Source organism: Triturus cristatus, chromosome 7, assembly GCF_964204655.1.
Source record: "Triturus cristatus chromosome 7, aTriCri1.1, whole genome shotgun sequence".
NCBI lineage: Eukaryota > Metazoa > Chordata > Amphibia > Caudata > Salamandridae > Triturus > Triturus cristatus.
This window is the reverse complement of record NC_140590.1, coordinates 1,704,075,446-1,704,086,518: the sequence shown is the minus strand read 5'-3', so window position 1 is coordinate 1,704,086,518 and position 11,073 is coordinate 1,704,075,446. Positions and strand designations below refer to the sequence as shown.

The following is an 11,073-nucleotide window of genomic DNA, read 5'->3' as shown; positions in this document are numbered from 1 at the left end:
GGACTGTTCAGTGAGCTTGATTTTGGCAGTTGTCTTCAATTGAACTGTGCATGTCAAATATGTAAAGTTGGATTATTTTCCTGGTGTGCTTTCCTATACACTTCTGTGGAAAAATGTGTAATTGTATTTCCCTGTAGGTGAAGATGATTTTAGTCTCTTTGTGGGTTTTTTCAGTGTTTCTAGTTTATCTCCTGCACAGCGTATCATGCATGCAAACCCATCCTGACAAACACATGCAGCTCACCTAGAGACCCTCATCTCTAGCAATGACTCTTCCATATCTAACATTTTAGTCCTAGAGACTCAAATCAAACTCACAAAGAAGTTTTTGCAGCATCTCATTTATTTAGCAAAGCAGCAGAAATCTCAAAGTCCCAATTATAAATATTTTCAATCCATAACCTGCTACAAAGAAAAAATATGCAATTTATTTAACTGATTTTTATTTGCAGCTGAGCTCCCATGTCCTGTGGGTATGCCTATCCCATACACTGCCTCAAGTCCATCTAGTCAATCTCCTTTTCGTGCCATCCATTTCTTTATCTCTCCTTTTGACATCCCTTAAACGTATTAACCACTCTCAAAAACTACATATCAGTTTCTTCATATAAGGTGCTGCTTCCATGTGGATCTGTCATGATGGCCGGTCCTCCTAATTTTTACTTTTTGTTCATTTAGTCTTGGCAGTTGATACAACGTCATTCATCTGGAGTGCAGATCTTCAGTGGAGCAAGTCACTATGAACAGTATGTTTTTAAATACAGTTAACAGGAGAACTGTTTGGTGGCTTGTTCTGAGGTGAGATTTCCTCAAGGAGACTGGCAAACTGGATGCTAGTGACAGTCTAGTGTGGAAACTGGTGGTGGGGGAGGAAAGACAATGCACGGGGGAGGCAAAATCAGTGTATGAAGGCATATATCTGATCTTGCTGGGTCCTCAGCTGGAGTTTTAAGTTCAAGTCTGGAGGCCTCATTGAGAGCATTGCGCCCAGTCATAGATGCCACAACAGACTCTTCCAGAGCCCAATCTAGAGTGTTGAGCCAGGTTCTGGGGCCTACATTGGAGAGTCTTAAGGAATATATATTGTCAGGCCAGAAGGGGAGGACAGTCAGAAATAATTCTGATGGCCAAATAGCAGTAGAAGCTGCATTCATCATTGGGCAAAGGTATCTTCTAACTAAGGAGATTAGAGTGGGCTCAGCAGAGAAGCAAGGATCCACTTCTTGACAGAGATAGGAAAGTTAGAGACTGCCACTTTGTCATGGAGGGATGTAAGGGTTCACAATCAGCAGAGAGGTAATGGTAAGGAAAGAGGTTAGGCAAATAGAGTAGCCATGGTGTAGCTGTTGACCTTTCGTGAGCAGAGATTATGAAGACAGATGTTTTCTCATCCTATTGCTCTATCTCCCATGACCCTCAAGCCTCTGGTCACTAGCAAATCTCCCAACTCCCTGTTTACAAATCCTGTACTGAAATAGTCCACTTGTAGAAGCAGGTCCACGTGCTGTTGATCCTGGTGACCAGAAGGCCCTTGCAGTTATAGCAGAAGCTGGCAAAGAGATGCAGAGACTGGTGACAGGTTGTCTGCCTGGAACGCCGCCGATAGAACCGCCATCCAAAGACAAAAAGGCGCTAAGAGGGTGGTTCTTTTAGGTTCCGTCTATTCTTCTTTATGGCGAACTGGAAGAAAGCAGAGTATATAAGAAATATACTGTGGTGAATATTTATGAAGAAGGAGAGAAAGTAATGAAGTAAAAATAAAAATGAGTGAATGAGCAAGGCAGAAAAGACGTTAATCATAAAAAGAAAGATCGAAAGTGTGAACAAGAGAACATAAGAGAAAAAGGAAGAAAAAAGACAAATGAAAAAGAAAAGAAAGGATAAAGGAAAGAGATGTGAGAATCCGCAAGACGAGTGAATGAGAGGAAGAAAGTAGACCAAAAAAGGAAAAATATTTAGATGGAAAGAACAAAATACAAACCATTTCAGGAAAAATGACAGAAAGACTAAGGAAAAAGAATATAAATGAACAAAAGACAGAGGAGAGAGCTAAGAATCAAAGGAAGAAATATGGGAAAAAGATTATCACAAAGAAGAAAGTTAAGAATAGAATGAGGAGACAGATAAAGAATAAAAAAGAAAGCTAAAGAAAGGAAAGAAGACAAATTAGAAGCAATAGAAGAGTGAAAGTGAAACATTGGAAAAATATTACAAAAAAGACAATATAAGCACATGAGAAAAAATAAAGCCATAAGAGGCAAAGAGAGCGAAAGGCACAACAAGAAAGAGCAAACTTGACCTTACTTGTCTCCCAAAGTGTCCACCATAGAACTAACCCACCTTCTTACTTTCTTATTTTCCGAATATCATTAGTTTTTCCTCACTGTTCCTCTTCCTTTTTGATCTTCATATTTCTCCTCATCCTTTTTTCTTTTTTTCCTCTCCTTATGTGTCTTTCTTTATTTATTTTTTTCCTCTTCTACCAGTATGCCCTTCTCTTTTATATCCTATTCTGATTTAGCTTATATATCTTTCTTTCTCTTTGTCATTTCTTTATTGTTTTAACACTCTATTAGCTTGCTATGGCTTTCGTACTATTTCTCTCCTTCAGGTCTAACTTTCCCTCCCCCCCTTTGTTTCTTTATTCCGCACTGATTTCTTTCTTTCGATGTATTTTTGGTTTTATTTTATGTTTCTTATTATTTTCCTATACTACTTTTGCACTTCTGATCCCAATATCCTTTGCTCATTACTTCCTTTCTCTCGCCTGCCTACCCTTTCTCCAACCTCGCGTCTTCCTTCCTTCCCCTTCCATTTTCATCCATTTTCTTCTGTTCCTTCTATCATCCTTACATCTCTTCCCCTTGCTTTCTCTGATCTCGCACCTCCTCCTTTCTCTCTCCCATGCCCCCTCGTCTCCTGCCTTCCTACTACCATTCCTTTCTTCCTTCCCCTCATCATCATCCCTCTGTCTCCTCTCGTCTATTTTCCTCCTCCAACTGAGTGCCTTTCTTTGGCTCCGGGTATCAGGCGGGAAGTGGAAACTTACATTTTGGAGCAGGGGGCTGAGTATTCCACGACAGCGTTTTCCTCTGCATCAAAAACAAACAAAATATAATGATTATGATAGGACAAGTGCATACGTGCCTGTTCGGTCACTGATCTCTCTCTCTAATAACTATTTCACTCTCCAAAAGAAACTTATGCCTATTTAACCACGCGTTGCCAAAGTCAATAGGCCTCGCCTTGGCAAGGTTGTGCGATAGTCCTATTTCACAATAAAAAGAAAACATCATACTTTGAAAACCTGGCAGACATATTCTTGCAATAAAAACTGTGAAATATATAATACAACAGTGCGGGTGCTTCCTAGCAGGCAGGTGTTCTTTGAACAGGTGTACGGAAACCCTTTTCAACTTTACCCCACATCAGAGGAAAATATGATTCTAATTCGAACACAGGAAAGATACTATTGGCTTTGAATTGTAACGCGAAGATATCATTTAAGTACAAAAGGAGCATTAAAAAATAAACAAGCCATAGCAAAGCCAATAGGTCTGGCTTTTAGGGGCTAAAGAATAAAAAACACAAACACAGGTTTGCACAAATGCTGTGGCAGTGATGGTGGTAGAAATGGTGATGATGCCAAACGTAGTGGTAATGAAGGTGGTAAACAGAGGGAGCCTCTCACTACATGTCAATACGGACAATGGGCCTCATTTACAAACTTCTGATGAATGGCACCCAGCATGCCTTCCGGCTGCGCTGCCGTGCATCAAAAGAAAAGGTCAGGAATGCGCTGTATCTACAGATAAGGTGCATTCTTGTCCTCCTCCCCTGCGCCGGTGCACAAACAGCAGAACGTGCTCCAGCGCAGACACCTTTGTGTCATTTTGCAAGGGTTTCTGTGCCGAGGGGATGATTGTTTTTGTGCAGGAAGGAACACCTTCCTGCACAAAAACAATCACTGAAGGCATTTTCCTCTTTCTGTACGTGCTGCAGAATGCAGCACGCATAGAAAGAGGAAAAACGAGGAGAAATTAAAGTATTTCCCATCATTGCGCCACTCCTACGCCTCGCCTGTGGAGGCGTAGAAATCTGACGCATTCCCAGGTTTACAGTACCTCTCAAATCTAGGAATCCTTCAGATTCCATGGGTATTGCGTGGGAACGCCCAAAACAACACCCGTGGGACGCCGCTTTCACGCAGTGTTCTGCGTGAAAGGAGAACATATTTGCAAGGCCATGAAAATCACTGTAATGTGGCTTTGGGTAACCTTGTAAATATGCTGCAGAAAATTGCGCCACGGAGCGTCAAAAAACTGACGCTACTGTGGCTCAAAAGTGCCGCTAGGGCCTCGTGAATGAGGCCTATTGTTTTCATTCCTGGGTTATCAAATATGTAAGTCTAATTAGCTAAAGGAAGCAAAGCAATACGGCAAGTCTTGGGTGGAGCCAGGGAAGGAAGAAGTTGTCCCCATGTCAGAAGTCATTCTTGTGGCTGGAAGGGTGCAGTTTTGGGCATCTGTCCTCAATTCCACCTTCACGTGGGAATCAGCCATGGGCTGCTGGACAAGAGTTCAGTAAGAAGGGCAGGCATGAGAGATGCGCCCAGCCAGGCACAATGAAGTAGGCAAACAAACCTGTGAGCTCTACTGTTAGGTCACTGCTGTACAAAAACTGGTAAGCTCACCACTATCATGCTGGAAAAAATGTAAGCAACAGCCACTTTGAATATGCTTATGTTGGACTGGTTGCACCTTTTTTGTGGACATGCCATTTTGCTGCTAAGTTGCACCCAGGATTGGTGGGCACAAGTTGACATTGTTGTCTCACCTAGAGCGGCACGCTTTAAAGGAGTTCCACTGCACCACGGATGGGTGGCCATATAATTACGATGTGCTCAGTAGGGATGTTTTTCTGTTGCTGTTGTCTGGCAGTGTCTATGGACATACTCTTAGGGGCATATTTACAGGGCAATTGCACCAGTGGAACATCACTTTTTCCGACCCTCCAGTGGGTCAATGCCCTGCATCATATTTTCAAAGCGGCAATAAGCCTCTTTCCGTGGCTTAATGCTGCTTGTAAATATGGGCCTCCTCGCTGCAGTTTTCTGCGGCAAAGGGGCGTGCAATGGGTGTTCCACTGCAACACCCATCGCTTTTTGACACTGGCTCCATTTTACAAGGATCTGTAAATCTGAGGCAACGCCAAAAACTAACACCACTGAATAGCAGGCGTTTGGTTGGTGCAATGAGAAATACTTTTATTTCTCCTTGTTTTCTATTTTTCTATGTGTGATGCATTCCGCAGCGCACATAGAAAGAGTGAAATGCCATTAAGGATTGATTATGTGGAGGAAGGTGTCCCTTCCAGCACAAAGACAATAATTAAATAATGACAACTTGCTACTTCTCTGTGTGCAGCAAAATGCAGCCCTCTTAGAAGTAGCAAATCTCCATTATTGACTGTTTATGTGCAGGAAGGAACACCTGCAGTCAACCATGTCTTTGACATAAACGGTGAGCAGGCACACAAGATAGGGCTGGCTGCAGCTGGTCATTTGAGGGATGTAAAACCTACACCATTCAGGTCAACAGTTTCGACTATTTAATGGCACATGATGTGGTACTCACACCCTATCATCTGGAGATGTATTGTCTGTTTTCAGAAGAAGCAGCTGTTCTCTTTTGACTAGATATGGGGTTGACTGAAGTTTGTTTACTAGGGCTGGGGAATACAGCCACATTAATGTCCAGATGGCGATGGGAATAATAATAATAATCCACATTTGTAAAGCGCAAACAATCACCCGTAAGGGTCTCTAGGTGATGGGGGCCGTCGGGAAGATTAAGCAAGCTATTGCCCAGAGTCACATAGTGCTGGGCCAATCTGCCGCCGGCGACCGAACCGTGATCCCCAGATTCCGGAGTCAGTCGCCCGGGCCGCGGCGCCACAGCTGATGTTGACACAGGACCTGAGCTTGCCTTACTGTTTGTATCTTACCGGCAGGGCAGCCACCAACAGAGCCTGATATCCGACTGTCCAGTCACTCAGGGAACACAGGAGGATTCAGGCCCATTGAGGAGATGGCTGGGGAAACCGAAGCTGAAATTCCTTTCTTAATAATTAAAAAGGTTCACACTTATTTTGAATGCTTTTTCTAGTTTTCTCTAGTGATTATTTCAATGCATTGCAAATAGTTATTTTCACTGTTTTAAAAAAAGTACTCTAATCAGGAAGATACTTTTTTGTCTATGTCCCAACTGTATAGAAATTGGGCGTACACATTTCTTTTTACCAAGCACTTCTACAACGGTAAGCCTTTGATCAAGGTATCGTCTACCTAGGGATGAGCCAAGGACACCTTGCTGAACAAATAAGTAGTGAGCTTCTAGCTATTGCACCTATGGCTTCACCTGGAAGGTGTGGGCCCAGCTCCCTCTGGGAGCTCCCCATGATTCCTTCATGTCAACCTGCTTTGAAGCCTCAGACCAGGCTACCTCAGCCTGGCTTTCCTGGTAGACCCACAGTGTGTGCTCGGTAAGTAGAACTAGTTGGATCTGAGGTGGCTATCTGTTAATGCCCGGTTACTCACCGGTAATCTCCATTACTCCAAGTCCAGGTCTTCCCGTTCCATTCCCGAGCCCGTCCCCACTCATTGTTTTTTTCTGCTTCTGGTGATTGTGTTGTGTTTTCTTTCTCATCAGTGTATTTGGTATTCTCAGGCAGTCCTAGTGATGTGCTTTCCCCATTAAGCATTCTGGGAAGGCAGAGCCATATTGGAAGAAGCAGGTGAACTGCTCATGCATAAGGAATGCAAAAGGAAGACAAACGAGGAGGGGATTTTAATCCAGGACCGGCTGGCCATTGCTGAGGTCACTAAATGTGGCAAACTAAGCATGTAAACTCCACCATCCTTCCCTCGCCCTGTTACATCCTTCTGCCCTGGACAGCTGTTTCATATTGTAAGATCGATAACCTGACGAGATAGCCGAATATGCACCTGCTGTTCAAACCATGCCATTCCTCTTATCGTCAAAAGAATACAGTGACCTTGGATTAGCCTTTTCTGTCTCATACCACGCAAGAAGGATAGGCCTGCTCCATTCATCATGTTATGACATGTTAAAATAAGTTTGTATAGAGCTCCAGTGTCACTATAGTTAATGGGAAGTGAGAGAGAGAGAGATGCATTTGGCTGCAGTGAAGCGAGGAGAGGCCAGTTATATGACCGTTTTTTGCCGTCGCAAACGGAAAATCAGCCCATTCGCTACTGCAAAAAAAGAGTGTTGGTATGTACAAACACTATTTTGCGAGTCAGTGACTCACAAAATAGCGTTTGTGAGTCACTATTAGGAAGGGGCGTGCCAAGGGCGTCCCTTCCTAATAGTGAGTCAGAATGGTATGTACCATTGTTTTGGGACCGCGTTTGCAAAACATTTGCAGTTTACCACCTACCTCAAGTAGGTGGTAAGCCACTCGCAAATGGGAAGGGGTCCTTAGGGGACCCCTTCTCCTTTGTGAATGGATTTCGAGAATATTTTTTACGAGCTGGCAGAGGTCTTTACTCTTAAAAAATTAAACAGAAACGTTTGATTTTTCTTTTGTAAATGCATCCCGTTTTCCTTTAAGAAAATGGGCAGCATTAAAAAAAAACTCCCAAAAAAAACTCCCAATGGGTCACTAATTGCGACCTGCTTCATGAATATTAATAAGGCAGGTCATTTGTGACCCAATTAGGAATCGCACACAGTGTCTCAGACACTTTTGTACATTCCATTTTGCGAAATGCAATTTGCGACTCGCAAATCGTTGCAATTTGCGACTCGCAAAATGGAAGGGTTGTGCATCTGACCCGACATATGCTAGATGTGCAGTGATTGGAAGAGACACACCTGGTGTGTAGGGATTTGAGGAGAAGTGGTTGGCCGCAACGCAGTGACCTTGCAGTGATTGGGAGAGCCTTGCTATGCCTGCAGTGAATAGGGAGAAACGTTTTTTTTTTTCCTTTGATCACACTAAGGTTGCTGGAGATAGCGTTAGTATGCTTGTGATTCGTAAACCTTTTCAACAGTTCTGTGCTATGGCAGCTAGGATGACCACGTCCCTCCAGGTCTTTAGGGACACTGCTCCCAGTCCTTCACCTTTTGTGATAACCTAATGCATTCTGGGTGTTGTGGTCTTGCTTTGCGTCCAAAGAACTAATCAGAAAAACACACCTGAAATTAATGATTCGTACGTGACAAATTAAGGACTGGAGACCTGGGGTGAGGTGGTCACCCTAATGGCAGCCTCCTTCATCTTCATCAACCGATATGAAACACAAACTTCACTTAGATTAAATAAGCGCTAAAATGTGTAAAAGTCCTCAGCAACTTTAGGAGTCAGGATGTGAAGGATTGTTAATGCAGATTGTGAAGCTGGTCATTAAATTGCACTGGTGACTGGTGAGTAATGAATGCTTAAATGTATTTAATGTACATTCACCAACTCAGCGCAGGGCCTTTCCTCCGCTTCTGTACAGTAGGTGGCGTATAATGCAACACACCTTGGCTCACCCTGCTGGCGCTATTGTAGCTCAGAGGGTTCTGTAAACGCCAATTTGTTAGAGTACATATTAGCAGAATCTCGTTCTACTTCAGTAAATGTCGTTTCGCAATCCACACTTTCTCGTTTTCCCCTGTCTACTGTGCCTATTCACCATTTCATTTTTTCTATGCCTGGCCAGAAATGTATTATTTTATTTGCTATCTTCTTGCCTCTCTTTGCATGACCCCTTTCCTTTTGTCCTTCCTCCCTTCTACTCTTCTTTTGTTCTAATGTCTTGACCCTGCCCCCCCTCCCAACGTGTCTTGGGAAAAAATCCCTCTTTTTCATGCTAAAGCTATAATAAAGCATTGCCAAGAATCAAAATAAAGCCATACAGCTGGCCACAATAAATAAAAGTGGCATGGCATGCATTACATATCCCAACATGGAAAGAAAAGAGAAAGAAAAGAAAGCAGTGGACAGGCCCTTTACAGCTGTTTCTGTTCTGGCAATTAAGTATATTAACCCATCCTCCAGTGGTCGAGTCCTCTCAGATTGCCAGGTTTAGAGAAGCCCTATAGGTGGTGTAATGTGAGTCCTATACAATAGGTTAGATAAACAATCTTTGGAAGAGTTAAGATCTCTGGCCTTGGCAAGCATGCACTGTTTTTGTATTGTATGGAACAGAAATGAAAAGCTTAGAGGAAAAACATAGTTATAAAGGAGAGATTGGCTAAGAATCCCTGGCACTGCAGTGAACTACTTTTTGGGTGGATGTGCACATGTAAATAGGGTAAAATGACATCTCGAACAGTGCAATAGAGTCAGTGGCTAAAGTGGGCTGACCATTGCCCCATGCTGTATGCGGTAGTGGGTGGAAGCAAAATATGAATGACAAGATAACAAACCAGTCGATGAAGAGGGCTGACTCAAAGCCTCTTAATGTATGTTTTATATTTATGATTTTTCTGGTTGTTGTGCAGGAAGCCCGGCCCTCGATGACGCTCCTTGAGTGATGCATTCCACCCACCTATTCATTAATAACACACGTATTTTCACTGACACACTTATTCTTATTGTTTATTTATTTCTGGATCACTCATTTAATTTACCAATACTAATTCATCAAGCCTCGGTTTCGTTACACTCACGAACTACTCGAATGGTCTTTCTTCCATTCTCCCGTTAAGGGCAGCATCTAGCGGCTGCACCCGGTGTAACGTCACACGGTCTCAGCGTTCTCCATATCAGGGAGCCGCTCCGCGTTGTCAGTAAGCTGTCTGATTTGAGCAGTTTCAGCCACGTTCGCCGTTTCAAGGTAGGGGAACCGCCTGAATTATACTCCGCTTTATTTGGCCAATTCGACCGATTAGTATACCCTTGTTTCACACGATCAGTCCGTCCCCATACTAACAGTTTATTTTGCCATTTCCATGCGTATTACGCCAAGGGTTTTTTTCCTGTATTGACTCTTCCCATTTTGATGTTTTTGCCAGTCCCGTCAATAGGATCTCATGTTTTACACGATTAGTCCGTCCGCATGTATACTGATGATTCTGCCCTTTCCATGCATAGTGTGAAAGCGATTTTCGCTTTATTGACTTTTCTAAATTTCCCTTTTATTCGATGTCTGTTTAGTTTTTTCACATATTGAATTGCCAGTCCCGTCCAGTCTCCCGCTCCCGTTTTTCCATCTTAGTATACGGATGATAGGCTGGGGGACCAGGTCCTGTTGGCATTGTATTTCTCTAGGTCTGGACTACCTACCAGGTTTCTCATTTAAAGAGCGCTCTCTCCATTTGGTTTATAGAGGCTATTCTCCCGGTGATTCACTTCACCCAACATACCGATCTACGCTGCGGTGTGATTTGACGGAGTAATCTAATCCTCCCTTTTGTGCTAAGTAATACACGTGAGTTTACATTTATATGGAGTCATAACCCCCCCCCCTTTTTTTAGTCAACTTAATTGTTGACTTCATTGTCACTTTTAAATTCATTTTAGGTGATTTTCACTCCCACCCGACTGTGGAGCCTTTTTGCCCTGATGCCAAGCTGTCACTGATTAGATGTTCGTTCTTTAAACTGGTAATTATGGCAGTTTTATCCATATCCAGCCCCGCAGTTGAATTTCCGCTTGGCATTATCACTTTTTAATTCCCACCCAATCTTTTTATAGGTGCCTACCTTCCCCGTTCCACCATCCTCTTTGTCCTGAGGAAGACCCCACCCGTAAGGAATTAATCAACCTACCTTGGAAGAGGGGTCGAAACGTCGACATCTCACCATGCCAGTACCTTCAATAGTGCGTTGAGCACTGTGTACTTTCACTTGTATATGGTTATTTGGCAAAACATTCAATTTTGTCAATGAATGACTCTTATCTTGATTATTTGGCACGACAGTAAGGTGCCCAGCAATTGATTTGTACCATTGTTATGAACTTTTATATGTCACTTACCCTACTACCCTACCTAACTCGTCACTCCCTCCCCTTCCCCGTGGCACCCTGCACTTTTGTAAATAGTGTGATTTATCATAT

The 11,073-nt window shown here is 43.1% G+C and overlaps 1 protein-coding gene across 1 annotated transcript in view; it reads right to left on the bottom strand.

The window, feature by feature from the left end:
• Positions 1 to 330: 330 nt before the first annotated feature.
• The window catches only part of LOC146812815 (alpha-2-macroglobulin-like protein 1), an 820,867-nt gene continuing 810,124 nt past the window's right edge, over positions 331 to 11,073 (bottom strand). Inside the window, exons 35-36 of the mRNA XM_085615206.1 lie at positions 3,050 to 3,092; positions 331 to 1,680 (exon numbers count right to left, since the gene is read on the bottom strand). Coding sequence (XP_085471332.1) covers positions 1,671 to 1,680; positions 3,050 to 3,092 — 53 coding nt within the window. The 3' untranslated portion in view covers positions 331 to 1,670. The remainder of the gene's footprint in view (positions 1,681 to 3,049; positions 3,093 to 11,073) is intronic.